The 13,763-nt window shown below is 41.7% G+C and overlaps 1 protein-coding gene across 2 annotated transcripts in view; it reads right to left on the reverse strand.

Moving 5' to 3' along the window:
- Positions 1-13,763, reverse strand: part of LOC116050761 (cell migration inducing hyaluronidase 1) — a 252,036-nt gene that overhangs the window by 113,715 nt on the left and 124,558 nt on the right. For both annotated transcript variants that reach the window (XM_031300979.2, XM_031300980.2), the window contains exons 3-6: positions 9,940-10,077; positions 8,516-8,654; positions 7,136-7,372; positions 4,008-4,187 (exon numbers count right to left, since the gene is read on the reverse strand). In XM_031300979.2, the coding sequence (XP_031156839.1) occupies positions 4,008-4,187; positions 7,136-7,372; positions 8,516-8,654; positions 9,940-10,077 (694 nt within the window). The remainder of the gene's footprint in view (positions 1-4,007; positions 4,188-7,135; positions 7,373-8,515; positions 8,655-9,939; positions 10,078-13,763) is intronic.

A 13,763-nucleotide genomic window follows, 5' to 3' on the forward strand; every position in this document is an offset into this window, starting at 1 on the left:
ACACACACACACACACACACACACACACACACACACATAAATAAATAAATATATATATATATATACACACACACATGTTAAATGACATATATCCACCTTTGTGAGTTTATCAAGGCCTGGCTTAATTTTTATGTCTACATCATAGCTGCCAACACTCCCGTTTTTCCCGGGTTTCCCCCCTATCTCCCGAACCCCTCCCCGTTTGTTATTTCTCCCGGGAAACGTAATTTGCATGGCCCAAACTCCTTTATAAATAATCAGGCCAATATGTTGGTCTAATGTTGACCAGTTGCCAGATCTTGTATGAAACACATCCTATTCACACAATCCACACACCATATACAATTTTCAACCTGTTTGTCACCTCAACCTGGCAACCTATAACTCAGTTGCGCAGTTGATCGGTGCGCAAGCTTCGCGGAAAGTTCAAACCCGAAAGCGAGCAGATAAAAATGGCAGGTGAAGGCGGTGTTCCCGGAAAGAAATCAAAATATAGCTGTACATTTCAACAGTGTTGGGCGCAACAATTTACATGCATCTTACCTAGTCATATCGACAACCTCCACGCCTTTTGTAAGGTGTGTCGCATTGATTTTAATGTAGCACATGGTGGGGAAAATGACATTACCCAGCACATTAAAACACAGCGGCACCATCGCGCAGAAGAGGCACATAAGGGCACACAGATGATTTCATCCTTCATCATGAAAGGACAGACAGAGGCAGAAAACGTGATGCAAGCTGAACTCAAGATGGCAATGTTGGTAGCACAGACTTACAGTACACTTAACAGTAACTAACCCTATTTTAAAATAAATAGGACCATAATTTACTAAATGAACATCATGCTCTACTTTTAAATCTTCACTTTAAACAAACTTTAAACTTTAAATCAAGTAAGATCTGGCTAGTCCACACAGCATTCTGGGATGGGAGAAAAAGGTGCTCTGATTTATTGGCATTTCTTTAAACCAATCACAATCACAATCACACGTACGGAGCAACGGTGCCTCTGCAAAATAGCCTCGGGAAGGAACTGGTTTTGTGTACTTTCAAAAGTTGTTTTAGTTGTGCAACAGAAAACTCAGATTGGACAGATAGTCTAGCTAGCTGTCTGGATTTACCCTGCAGAGATCTGAGGAGCAGTTAACCATAGTCCTCATAAAGCCACCGGAGTTTAGAACGCCAACACAAAGAAAGCTGAAGGTAATAGCCTAGAAATCTAGACGCACCCTAGCCCGGGGTCAGTCTAGCAACTCTCTGTTGGCTTGCAAGCTGGAAAAACCAAATTCTGGTCAGGCCAATCACATCGTGTATAGAGTCGGTGGGCAGGCTTAACATAAGGACGGCAGAGTTCCGACGGTGCCGTATGAATTCCCTGCTACTTGAAAACAAAGAAGATGGCTGCTGCTGCTGGCGAACAGCGGTCTTTCAAATCAGCTTTGGCCGTGACTCTGGAAGACTTGGAGTTAAGCACTGATGTCATTCTTAAAAAAGGAAGATGTGTTCGGAGTTTTGCCGACCGGATACGGCAAAAGTTGAATCTATCAACTAGCGTTGCTCTGGTTGGCAATGAGTGCAGAGGGAATTTGAAAGACAACCATTTATCCCGCCCCTCGGATTGAGCCCTGCCAATGGTGAGTTCCCAGACCCAAAATCTTGATGTGGGTCTGGCTTGTCAGGCTATGAAGGTAATGGACATCCGGCCCAAATCATCTGGCGGAATTTCCAGCGGCACCGGAGCAATCCCGGAGCAATCCCAGAAGTGGAACGTCGTGTATATAGACTATTTTCTTATAGACATCTAAAGAAACAGACTTCTTTTTGGAGCCAGTGGAGTCACCCCATGCTGGAAGAATACAGGTATTCCGCATTGGCGTCAGGTTTCAGACCTGGACGCTCCGTCCATTATTTTTACAGTCTATGCAGCATACAGACATAGTTAAGAGACTGGCAGGTGAACAGAGCCAGACATTTTTGTCAGGGGTTGGTGGCGACCAAACCAGAGCTAAAAGGAGAGTAAATATTGGACTTAAAGTAGATTCATCAGGTGATGGTTTTGTACTGGACTACATTATATTGAGAGGTGTTTCTAATTTCCTGCCCCACTCATGTATATTCAATGCAGGCCAGTACAACACCACCTTTAACTATGACCTCTATAATAAACATATTACTGAATTTACAGGATTAAATTACAGAATTAATGGCAGAGCTGTTGTATTGAATTCCAATAGATTGTACAGGTGTAGATAGGAGATAGTGTTTTGGAAATCCAAAAGTACCAAAAGGTCCCCAAAAGCTGCAGGGATTAATTAGAAACAGACAACTATACCCTGGGACTCACCCGACATTGTAACATTGTCTCATTAATTTACAGCGATCAATAAAAAGAATGCTCCAGACAATAAAGTGCTGGAGGCTTCAACAACACACATTTTCTTTCCCGACATGGTGTGAGCTGCAGCTGAATACCAACTGTATGAGTTTGAATTGGAAGAACTGAGCAGATAGTAGGCTTGTGCTGATCGGCGATCAGATTGTATGTCATCGACTGAAGGGATGATCGCCGATTGGTTTTTCCCACACCGATATTAAGGCGGTATTAACTAGTCTAACATACTAACAGAACTAAGATGTTATAAAAAATAATCTATCAATGCCCTACTGTGCATTTACAGATGATTCTGGTGGAGCGACATATCCGCCCACTGAGCTGAGTTAATCAGCATGAGTGACGAGTGAATTTTAAATCCTTAATTTCAAACCAGTCTCCCGTCTCTTTTCCACAGATCTGACACTTGATGGGCTATGCTTCTTCTCGTCATCCAGCCTCCCTGGCTTCCCAGCTGCTGAAAGAGGATGGCTAACAGGAGCTACATCAGGTTAGCAGCGACTACTGGGGGCTAAATTCCAGCAGCTAAGGTAAATAATCGAGTCTCTCTGGTGCCGAGCCTCACCTCCCACAAATAAACTACAGTTATTATCATTGTACATGTTCAAGTATCTCTAAAGGAGGTAGAGGAATAGCTAAACATTTGACATGCCAATCAACAGAGAGCAGGAGAGGGAGAAACCATCAATAACTGCTAAACCAAAGTAGCTAACACTTAATAGCGTGTAAACAACTGTGGGATTAGCGAGAACGTTGTTAAAAAAAAGGAACAAGCTATGAGCGCTGGAATGTAGGTTTAAATGTAAAGCTGATAATTTGCCGCTGTAATGAAGAATATGAGACAATCAACTGGGTTGATCTACCGACACAAGATGCTATCAGCAACACAAAGTGTCATCAACCGGAAATGAGGAAACATGCTTACCGCTGCACGTCAGCTAAGCTGGAGTCATTTGCATTTGGAGCCAAGCCGGTGTAGCTAGTTTCATTGATGAAAGTGTAAGCGTAGTGTTGAATGTAGCCTGCCTGTCAGACTGCTGATCAGATCGTCTACTTGAGTAACTATGATTGGTCGATATGAAAATAGAAAGGATTGCCCAAGGCTAGCTTATAGTTCAGATCTGCAGGGTGTAGTCTACATTGATGCGTTTAATTTCCGGAATTGTTCAGGTGTCACCGGAAATTTTTCCGGATGTCCCTCACCTTCCGCTTTCTTTGTGTGGGCATTTTTAACTCCGGTGGATTCATGAGGACTATGGTTAACTGCTCCTCAGATCTCTGCAGGGTAAATCCAGACAGCTAGCTAGACTATCTGTCCAATCTGAGTTTTCTGTTGCACGACTAAATAACGATTGTGATTGGTTTAAAGAAATGCCAATAAACCAGAGCATGTTTTTCTCCTATCCCAGAATGCTGTGTGGACTAGCCAGACCCTCCTTGGCAGCGCTGTGGTGGAAGGTCTGGCAATGCGAGACTATGCAGGCTGTAACTTACAAATTGTGTCATATTTATTAATCTAAAATTATATTTTATTTTTATTTTTGATCATTAGTTTTGTGTTTGTTTGCAGGTGATGTTATTTAATGTCAAAAACAATATATCAGAAGCTCACCGAAATCCCAGACTGGTGATGTGACGGCTGCCCAGCCTGAAGAGGCTCTTCTTGGCTGAGTCCTCCAAGTTGTTGGAGCCCTCGTCATTGACCACCATGGCCAGTATGAGCCCCGCCTCCACTCCATCCACATACTTTGCAAGGCGGCGACTCTCATCCTTACTACGATATGTGTCAAACCTGTGGAGTGAAGGGAGGAACAGGGGAAAGAAACAAACTCAATATTGTGTCTTCCTTCCATCCTAAAACAAAAACGGGCCAGAAAACGCATTTTGAAAACCACTCCGCTTGTAAACAGGGTATCAACCTAAACATAAATAATGATAATTTTGTGTTGTAAGTGAAAAACCCACTTCCCATATTTAAGAACTTCATCATTTGGTACCTGCCAAGACCAGTGATCTGTGGGTCAGAAATCCTCTTTTCTATTTACATTCATTTGCATCCTGTATAGGTGTTAAAAGGTGTTACTGAAAGGGAGAATTATCAATACACCGTTAAATGTGCCAGTATAGGCTGGCTCAGGTTTGCCTTGGACCAGCTCTTAGTTATGGTGCTATAGTTTGACTGCCGGGGGACTTCCTATGACACACTGAGCTCTCTCACTCCATCTGTGTGCATTCATGTCTCAGTAATGCATGTTACTAAGTTAGCTTCTTCCCCGGAGTCCTTGTGCTTTCTCGTCTCGCAGGTTTCCTTGGATTGTGGTTGCACCTGCTGCCACGATCCTGCTTGACACCAACTGCTACCTTTATCATTATTAGTCATTAGAGTTTAGATTCTCGGCCCGAGCCCGAGCCCGACCCGAGCCAGACCGGACCTCGGGTCAGGCTCGGGCCGTTATTTTCTGCCACATCCTCGGGCCGGGCCGGGCCCGTGCCGGGCCCGTGCCGGGCCCGGGCCGGACCCTTGATCAAGCAATTTTTTTTTTTTTTTTATCCATTACCTTATTATCCTATTTGGGTGGGGAGAAAGCTATGCCATAATCAGAAATATTATAAATATATATATAGGCTATATAAAAGTAACAAATGTGTACAAAAGTTAGGCTGCAATTACAAAATGCAGCACTTCATACGCGGAGTCTCCTCCTCTCGCACGCATCACACCGGTAGCTTGAAGATGTAAAGAAAAAAAGAAAACAGGAGAATTAACTTTGAGCAAGTGTGGAGGAAAGTCGGAGGTATGAAAGCAGTTTAAACAAGTCGTGGGCAGTGACAACAATATGTTGTTCATCATTGTTTCTATTTTTTTTACGTTTCTTCATTCAGATCCATTTGCGTTCCGTTCCATTCTAAACAAACAGCGCAGTTTACAGGCTTCGTCCTTGTTGTATTATTCTAAACAGATCAATTGTTACTACAGAATTGTAGTTGAGAACGTCAGTTATAACGGCCCACGTATTAAAAAATTGTTGGGTTTAAATCGGGCTCGGGCTCATAATTACAGTTAATGTGTCGGGCCGGGCCGGGCTCGGACGCAACGTGCTCGGGCTCGGGTAGGTTCGGGCTTGATTTTTTGGGCCGATCTAAGCTCTATTAGTCATGTTTATATTTTTATTACTGCTGTTACTACTAACACTGCTGTTATTATTATTGTTATTTGATTATATTCACCGCTACTGCTATAATTATTATTAGTCATATTTCTATTATTATTATTATTATTATTATTATTATAGTTGTTAGGATTGCTATTGTTATTGTTGCTGTGCATCGCTCTCTTTCTCTCTCTCTCTCTCTCTCTCCTCTCAATTTCTATGTATCATGTTGTCATATGGATTGTTTATACTGTAATTATGCTGGTCTGTTCGGTACACACAACTCTATATCAAGTATGTCCGTCCTGGGAGACGGAGTTTCTCTCCCTGATGTTTCTACCATTTTTCCCCGTTAAAGGTTTTTTTAGGGAATATTTCCTTGTCAGATGCGAGGGTCAAAGGACAGAGGCTTTTGTATGCTGTAATGATTGTAAAGCCCTCTGAGGCAAATGTGTGATTTGTGATATTGGGCTATAATAAAATTGAATTGAATAGAGTGTAGCTTCATGAAATATGAAATCTAAAATAACCCTTCATGAGCGCAAGAGCAAAACAACATAATCAAATATAAGTTGAACAACTGATGGCACCCATTAGTAAAACACTATCCCACTATAAAGCAGTATTTGCTGTTTATAGATTTATAATTATTGTTTAATTGTTCTCTAATCTCTCACTGCGGTTAACTCTCTGCATATTAACTGCTTTTAACCAAGTGCATTTTATGGCTGTCACCTTTAATAAGACAAAGTCTAATGACAGTCAATTAGAGGAGACTGGATGCAGTCCAATGCCTTGCTTCCTGCTTGAAAAATCACAATCATTTAATTACCACAATACAATCTGTATAACAAATAATCTGCCCTGCATTTGGTGTAAAAAATATGATGGTTAATTAAGCATGAACAGATATTAAGGATGATATCAATTCCTACATTTAATATCCCTGCATGAAACAATGTTAGAGCCTTTAGAGCACGTGTTAAACTCAAGGCCCACGGGCCAAATCTGGCCCCTCGCAAATTTTGATCCAATCAATTTAGGTTCAGAATAAATTTTGGCCCGCCTAGTTGTGCGCCAAACCAAAAAGACGGGAAAATGTTTGCAAACCGCAATTACGCATCACTCAAAGACGACTTCGGCAGATTTGTTGACTTTGAGACTCAGAAATTCCCTAAGAAGCAGAGAGTTTTCATATTCAGGCTGTGAAACAGGTTGTTGTGAGTCGGCTGTGTGGTAGCCTACTTTTAAAAATGTAATCAGAATGCATTGTTTTGCTAAATTCTATGACAACTGAGGAACTTCTTTTTTTTTGCTGACTTATATGAGACATGCAATAATACAGTCAAAAATATTTTACTTTTCCAATTAAATAAAATCATGCAAATAAACTGTACATGTGATGTGATTCTCATTTTCCAGTTCCTTTGTGAAATTGAGTTTGACACCCATATTTGTCTCCTTCATTACAACCCTGTGCTTAGACAGATTATAGGATATCAGCAAAGCACATCATTACTGCTTTAATTAAGAGTCTCATGATTGTTCAGCCGCCAGGACGCAGCCTCTACTGTGAGGCGACCCTGACCTGTCATCGTGCAGCACCTCTCCAGTCTTGGGGTCGATGGCGTGGATAATGATGCCTCGGCTCCCCCAGCTTCTCTGGAACAGGTAGTTGTTCTGGTTGCTCTCTCCGGGCTGGAGGGTCTTGTTGAGGAATGTCCATGACAGCTTCTTCTTTCCGTGGATCTCTAGTGTCCCTCCTGTCCCCACGCCAATGTACTTCCTCCCAAAGTAGCTGTGTTCCTCATCACTGTCATCCAATCTGAGAACAGTGTGGGATAATTTGAAACATTTTAATAATGTCTTTTCTGCTAATAACACTTGAGGCAAGAAAGTATGCTTCAGTGTTCGTGTTTCTGACCCTAATGTAGACATCACGTCACCATATTTAAAAGGGCTTTTTATCATTTAGAGGATTTTCCAAATAATGGCAAAAAGGCATCCCATGAAAAGACCATTTCATTTTTTTAAAAACAGCTTTCCACTGTAGTTTTTTAGATATTACTTATACAGGAGGAAATAGTGGATTTGTTGGGGACTATTTTCAGAGGCAGATGAATCCACATTTGGTGCTCCAGTAAATATTTCTGGCATTTCATAGACATCCAGCTTAATATAAATCTCTTTTGCATTAAATATGTAATCCATCAAACTATATTGCATTGATCATATCAGAGAAGGACCACATTGACAAAATTTACTTTTAATGACAGGCCAATATAGGTTCCGACAGTGTCCAGAGTTAACTTTGTTGACTCACCAGCTAAGTTGGCGGATGGATGAAAAAATCCACCAGCAGGATTGCTGGGGGTTTTGTAACATAAAACTTTCTGGTTTGGGCTGTAAGTCCTGCTGGTTTTCATAATGCTTTGTTTTGGAAGGCTGGCTAACTCCTGCCAAAGATCACCACATAATGGCTAATTAAATAGCCTGAGGTAAACGCTAACTAGTAAACAGAAGTGACATGGTGGCTGGTGTTCCGTTGTGTGTGTGTGTGTGTGTGTGTGTGTATGTGTGTGTGTGTGTGTGTGTGTGTGTGTGTGTGTGTGTGTGTGTCTGTGTGTGTGTGCGTGTTTGCGTCAGTGAACGTTTGTATGTGTGAAGCTTCGATGTGCAGACAGAACGTAGCTTATTAGACTTATTTTGGTACAAACATTTACCCACCATGTGGCAGATAGCCCTCCAAGATTTGCTTGCCAAACAGAAAATCTACAAACATTTGGCGCTTGGCGAGTGTTAATTTCGGACCCTGGGTTCACAATATCAGATAACACATAATTGGTTGATTTGAGTAGTTAAACTGACTATAACCTGTGTTAATATGTTGATTAGCACCACTTTTTGAAAACACATCGCTGCAATTGCCCATCACTGTGTTTTCATGCTAAACTTCATACAACTATACCTTCCAAAAAGGGAGATGGTGAGGTTGCCTTTATAAGGACAGTCTGGGCTTCCAATGTGCAGCTCCCCTTTGTTCCCGATCAGAATGTGTTTTGTTCGAAGCAGTATGGCCCGGTTAGTGTCAGCAATCACCAGCTTCCCTAAAGGGGAGAGAGAGAGAGAGAGAGAGAGAGAGAGAGAGAGAGAGAGAGAGAGAGGGAGGATGGGTGGTGGTGAAGCCTGCTGGCAGCTTCGTCATGCCCCACTGCCCTCACACTGCTCTTCCTACCATTTAAGGCCCTGAGCACACACACCCGCACACACACGCATGCAGGCATGTACACACACACACACACACACACACACACACACACACACACACACACCTGTGTTAGCAGGTCTGCAGTGCAATGATTCCAGTTCAGTAGTGAAGTGGTGAGTACTTAGCTGTTGTAACTTCACACATCATCTCCTGAATGTACTGGTGTTTTCTGAATGTTCAGGCAGCCTGGCTCACTTGAATGACTATAGGTTTGAATGTTTCTAATGAGCTGCTAGCCAAAAAGATGATGCATCAATGAGCCACGGATACCAGGCATTAATAAAACAGCTGACGATCAGCTGATGTGAGTGTGACTTCACTGGATGCTCCGTTGAACACTTAAAGGCAGGGTTGGTATTGTTTAAAAAGCTAGTAAGACAAGTTTTTTTTTTAGTTTTTTTTTATAATTTTTAGGGGGGATGAGATGAAATTTAGGGGTGATCCCCCTAAAAAGGGTTTAAAATCGCCAATGGCTGATGCTTTTATCCAAAGCGACTTCCAGTTAAGGGAGAGGGAGGGGAACATGTTTTTTTAAGTGGTGGAAACCGGAGCACCCGAAGAAAACCCCATGCAGACATGTGGAGATCATGTACACTCCACATTGGACAGCCTGGGTTCAAGCCCCTGTACCTTCTTGCTTTTATGCCACAGTGCTACCACCATGCTGCACCCCTCCCCTTGCCCTCAGGGCTCCGACTAGCTCTATCTTTTTAGTCACCGCTTTTTCAGCTTCAGTCTCTTTTCTTTGCCTTTTTAGCAGGGCGGGCGGTTGCAAGTAACCGCAGCAGGTGCAAATTTAGCTAAGTTTTCTTCTACATTCTCCAGTAGACTTGCACTAACTTGGCAAGGACTGAGCCTCTGTACATGGGGAGCACGCTCCACCACGTGGGCTACCCAGGTGCCCCCAAGCCACGCCCACATTTAAGGAACCCAATCACATTTAAAGGATTTGATTTAAATCCCTCCATAACTAGAGCCCACCAACCTATTCTGTTTTCACATATATACATATATACATATACACATACTGTATTGTCACATCACATAAGATAAAGAAACTTTAATTACCATTTCACTGTGACTTTTAGAGAAAAACAAACATAAGATGGATGAGTCTAGCTTACCTCCATTAAGGATCTCAATGGAGTGGACCGTAGCTGAAGTTGTGAGGAGGACCTTCCTGCCGTAGCCGATCGTAACGCGGTGGTCTTCACTGTGTCCTGGCATCCATGGCTGCAGTCCTGGCTCCTTATCTGGACACACTGCAGATACACAAAATCAGATAAAATAAAATAAGATAAAACTTAATTGTCTGTTCACACAGAACATTTTGTTGCATCATCTGCTCCAACGATCAACAGATAACATAAAACATAAAATACATCTGTATGGTCACCCAACAAACATATAGACACATAGACACACCTTTCCGACACACACACACACACACACACACACACACACACACCAAATCCAAACATGTAATAATTATGATTGTCATGATTGCAGTCCCACAATGATACACAGATCACATGTTCGTGTGGGGAGGTGGGGGGGGAGTGTATAATCACAGTGCGCATTGAGTGGGGGGGTGGGGGGATGTACATCATACACAAACATTTACCTTCTAAAGATACATACAACTAATCAGTGGTGGAAAGTAACTAAGTACATTCACTAAAAGCCTACAGTACTTAAAGGAGAAATCCGGCCGATTTTTACCTGAATCTTGATCGCTAGATGTATCCGAGCACTGTTGATAGGGGAAAAAAAAGACCAAAATCGGTGCTAGCAAACTGGAGTTGCTGCAGCTAATGGCCAGAGCTCCCAGTTAGCTAAAATGCCAGTTGTGGGGGCATGTTCTAAAGAGTGCCTTTGTCTTAACAGACACAAAATGCAATTAAAATTTCTGTGCAACATGAACAGGGCCCTTACGTGATAACAAGATGCGTTTTCAACTCAGACATTGTGAAGAAACCGTTTAAATTCAAAGTTTGTAGTGTCACCTACCTCTTTTCCATCGGTCGCTTCACCGAAAGCCCAGAACAGTCAATCACTGAGGTCATGCCTTTGTTTCCTGCAACAACTGAATTCCCACGGGACTTCAGCGCAAGACTAGAGCTAGCCTTCAGTAACGCTATTACTGTGCAAGCCACAGGCATCATTTGGACCTTTCCATGTAGTTACATAGTGACTGATATGGTCATAACCACTACAGTGCTCAATTACCTATTTTTGAGGGGGAAATAAACTTCAAGTTTTCGTCGGCATGACCTCTGTGATCGACTCGTCTTGGCTTTCGGTGAAGCGACTGATGGAAAAAGAGGTAGGTGACAGTACAAACTTTGAATTTAAAAGGTTTCTTCACAATGTCTGAGTTGAAAACGCATCTTGTTGTCACGTAAGGGCCCTGTTCATGTTGCACAAAAATTTTAATTGCATTTTGTGTCTTTTAGGAGGCACAAAGGCACTCTTTATAATATGCCCCCACAACTGGCATTTTAGCTAACTGGGGGCTCTGGCCATTAGCTGCAGCAACTCCAGTTTGCTATCACCGATTTTGTTCTTTTTTTTTTTTCCTATTGACAGTACTCAGATACATCTAGCGATCAAGATTTAGGTAAAAAGCGACCAGATTTCTCCTTTAAGTACAATTACTTTACTTGAGTATTTACATTGTATGCTACTTGATACTTATGTGCTACATTTCAGTGGGAAATAATGTTCTTTTTACCACACAACATATATTTTACAGCTATAGTTACCGGTTACTTTTAAGATTAAGATTCTACATGAAATGACATGTGACAATCTTATAAAATACATTGTTTAGGATTAAACCAGTGGTTCCCAAACTTTTTGGCTTGTGACTCCTCATATAAAGAAACCTTGCAGATGTCTGAGTTGTTCACGATTACACCAAAGAGACATTTCCACTCTCAACTTCTAAAATGGTTTCATTTAAATAACAGCTTAAGGCCCAAAGAGGTAAAATGATACTGTACTTTAGTTTACAAAAAATATCAGTCATCAAAACATACAATACAAATGTGTGTAGAAGAACATTGTTCTTTCATCTTTCCTATTCCATTAATCCACTCACACCCCCCCAGATTTGATAGGGGCCAACCTTATCAGATAAGAACCACTAAAGTATATAAAGCCAGTACAACTACAGAAGCCACCTTGCAGCTACAACAGTAAAATGCAACTTATGCATTAATGCATCGCATTAACAATTTATTATTTAATATATAATAACATGCGGAAACGCACATATTATTTTCTGCAAAACAAATGCTTTTATTTTTGTTTTTCTAAGTCCATTTTTGCCGATAATACTTCTGTACTGTTATTTCACTAGGATTTCGAATGTTGGATATTTTAGATTAGATTTTATATGTTGGTATTGGTCCTTTTACCTAAACGGACAATATGTCATTTTCTCAAATAAAACAATAGTTTGGTGACATCGTGAAGTAGTGTGGGATCATGGGAGTTGTTAGGTGTGTCTCAATTCGGATAGTTCCGTGAGGTCACTCACATGTAGTATACTGTGTACACTATGTACTCAAACTGCGAGAAGGTAGTGTTGTCTCAAATCGCAATATGCACTAGTCTTGCATTGCTAGACCTTCCTTCACAGCGCTGCGGAGGAAGGTCTGGCTAGCAATTAACCATAGTCCTCATAAATCGACCGGAGTTTAAAATTCAGACATCCGGCCGCAAAGAAGGACATACGGTGAAATTTTCGGCAGCAACGGAGCAATCCCGGAAGTGGAAGGTCGTGGATATAGACTAGTTATGCACTGACCAGAAGCAAACATGGCAACTGTTTTGATTGAGTACAGTCCCCTGTTCCAGAGTACCAAGTACAGAAGTGTGCAATTTAAGACACAGCAGTTGTCTTCACCACCATTGCCATCATTGCAGTCCGCTTCTTCTGGTCCAAAACAAACAGACCAGGTAATCAAAACCAGTAAAATCACTGAATAAATCTGTTTCACGTTAACAATTACTTTCTTTGGTGCTGTCCGGCAGACACAGGACACAGGAGGGGCTGTTTGCACAACTTGTTTCTCTAAAAACTTGAGATCCAGACGTCCAAACACTAAAATCCCTCATTTGGTTAAAATTAGGGCTGTCAATCGATCAATCAAAACATTTTATCGCGATTAATCACATATTAAACGCACATTCTTTTATCTGTTCAAAATGTACCTAAAGCGATATTTGTCAAGTATTTAATACATCTTATCAACATGGAAGTGGACAAATACACTTTATGCAAATGCAACAACATCAGGAGGATCTAAACACTGACCCTTTGTTTTTTAAGTGGAAAACCAACTGTAAATAGGCATCAGGGTACAAAAATCTGGTTTGTGTCAGTCTTCCTGAGGCTGTTCAAAGGCACTGTGCTGCTTTGAAATAAATGTAACCAAATATGTAAGTTACAACACATCACATATTGATAAGATCAGCAGCATTAGTACCTCAGGTTTGTCAATGACTTCTCTCATTACTTGTCTACTCTGTAACGTTCTCAGCTCCCCTAATATCTAATTGGGCTTAAAATAGCACACAAGGCTATTGGATTGTTCACTCAAGAGTAAGAGGGACTAATGAACCCATTTAGTTTGTGTCTGTTATTGTCAGCATAGCACTGAGACACTGTGTGTAACTCTCCAGTGTACCCAATAGAGTTCCAATCTATTGCTCTGTAGTGTGTGTGTGTGTGTGTGTGTGTGTGTGTGTGTGTGTGTGTGTGTGTGTGTGGTGGTAACCTTATCTCCCTGCCACCCAATGGATCCGCCAATGGCACTGCCTGGCCAGGGACCTGGTTGTCAAGTAGATTTCCCAGAGGGCTAACACAGATTGATAGGTGGTGACGTGCAATCAGCCGGCTTCTGCTGTGTGAGTGACGGCTGTTTGGCTCTGGAGGACT

Source organism: Sander lucioperca, chromosome 3, assembly GCF_008315115.2.
Source record: "Sander lucioperca isolate FBNREF2018 chromosome 3, SLUC_FBN_1.2, whole genome shotgun sequence".
Lineage (NCBI taxonomy): Eukaryota > Metazoa > Chordata > Actinopteri > Perciformes > Percidae > Sander > Sander lucioperca.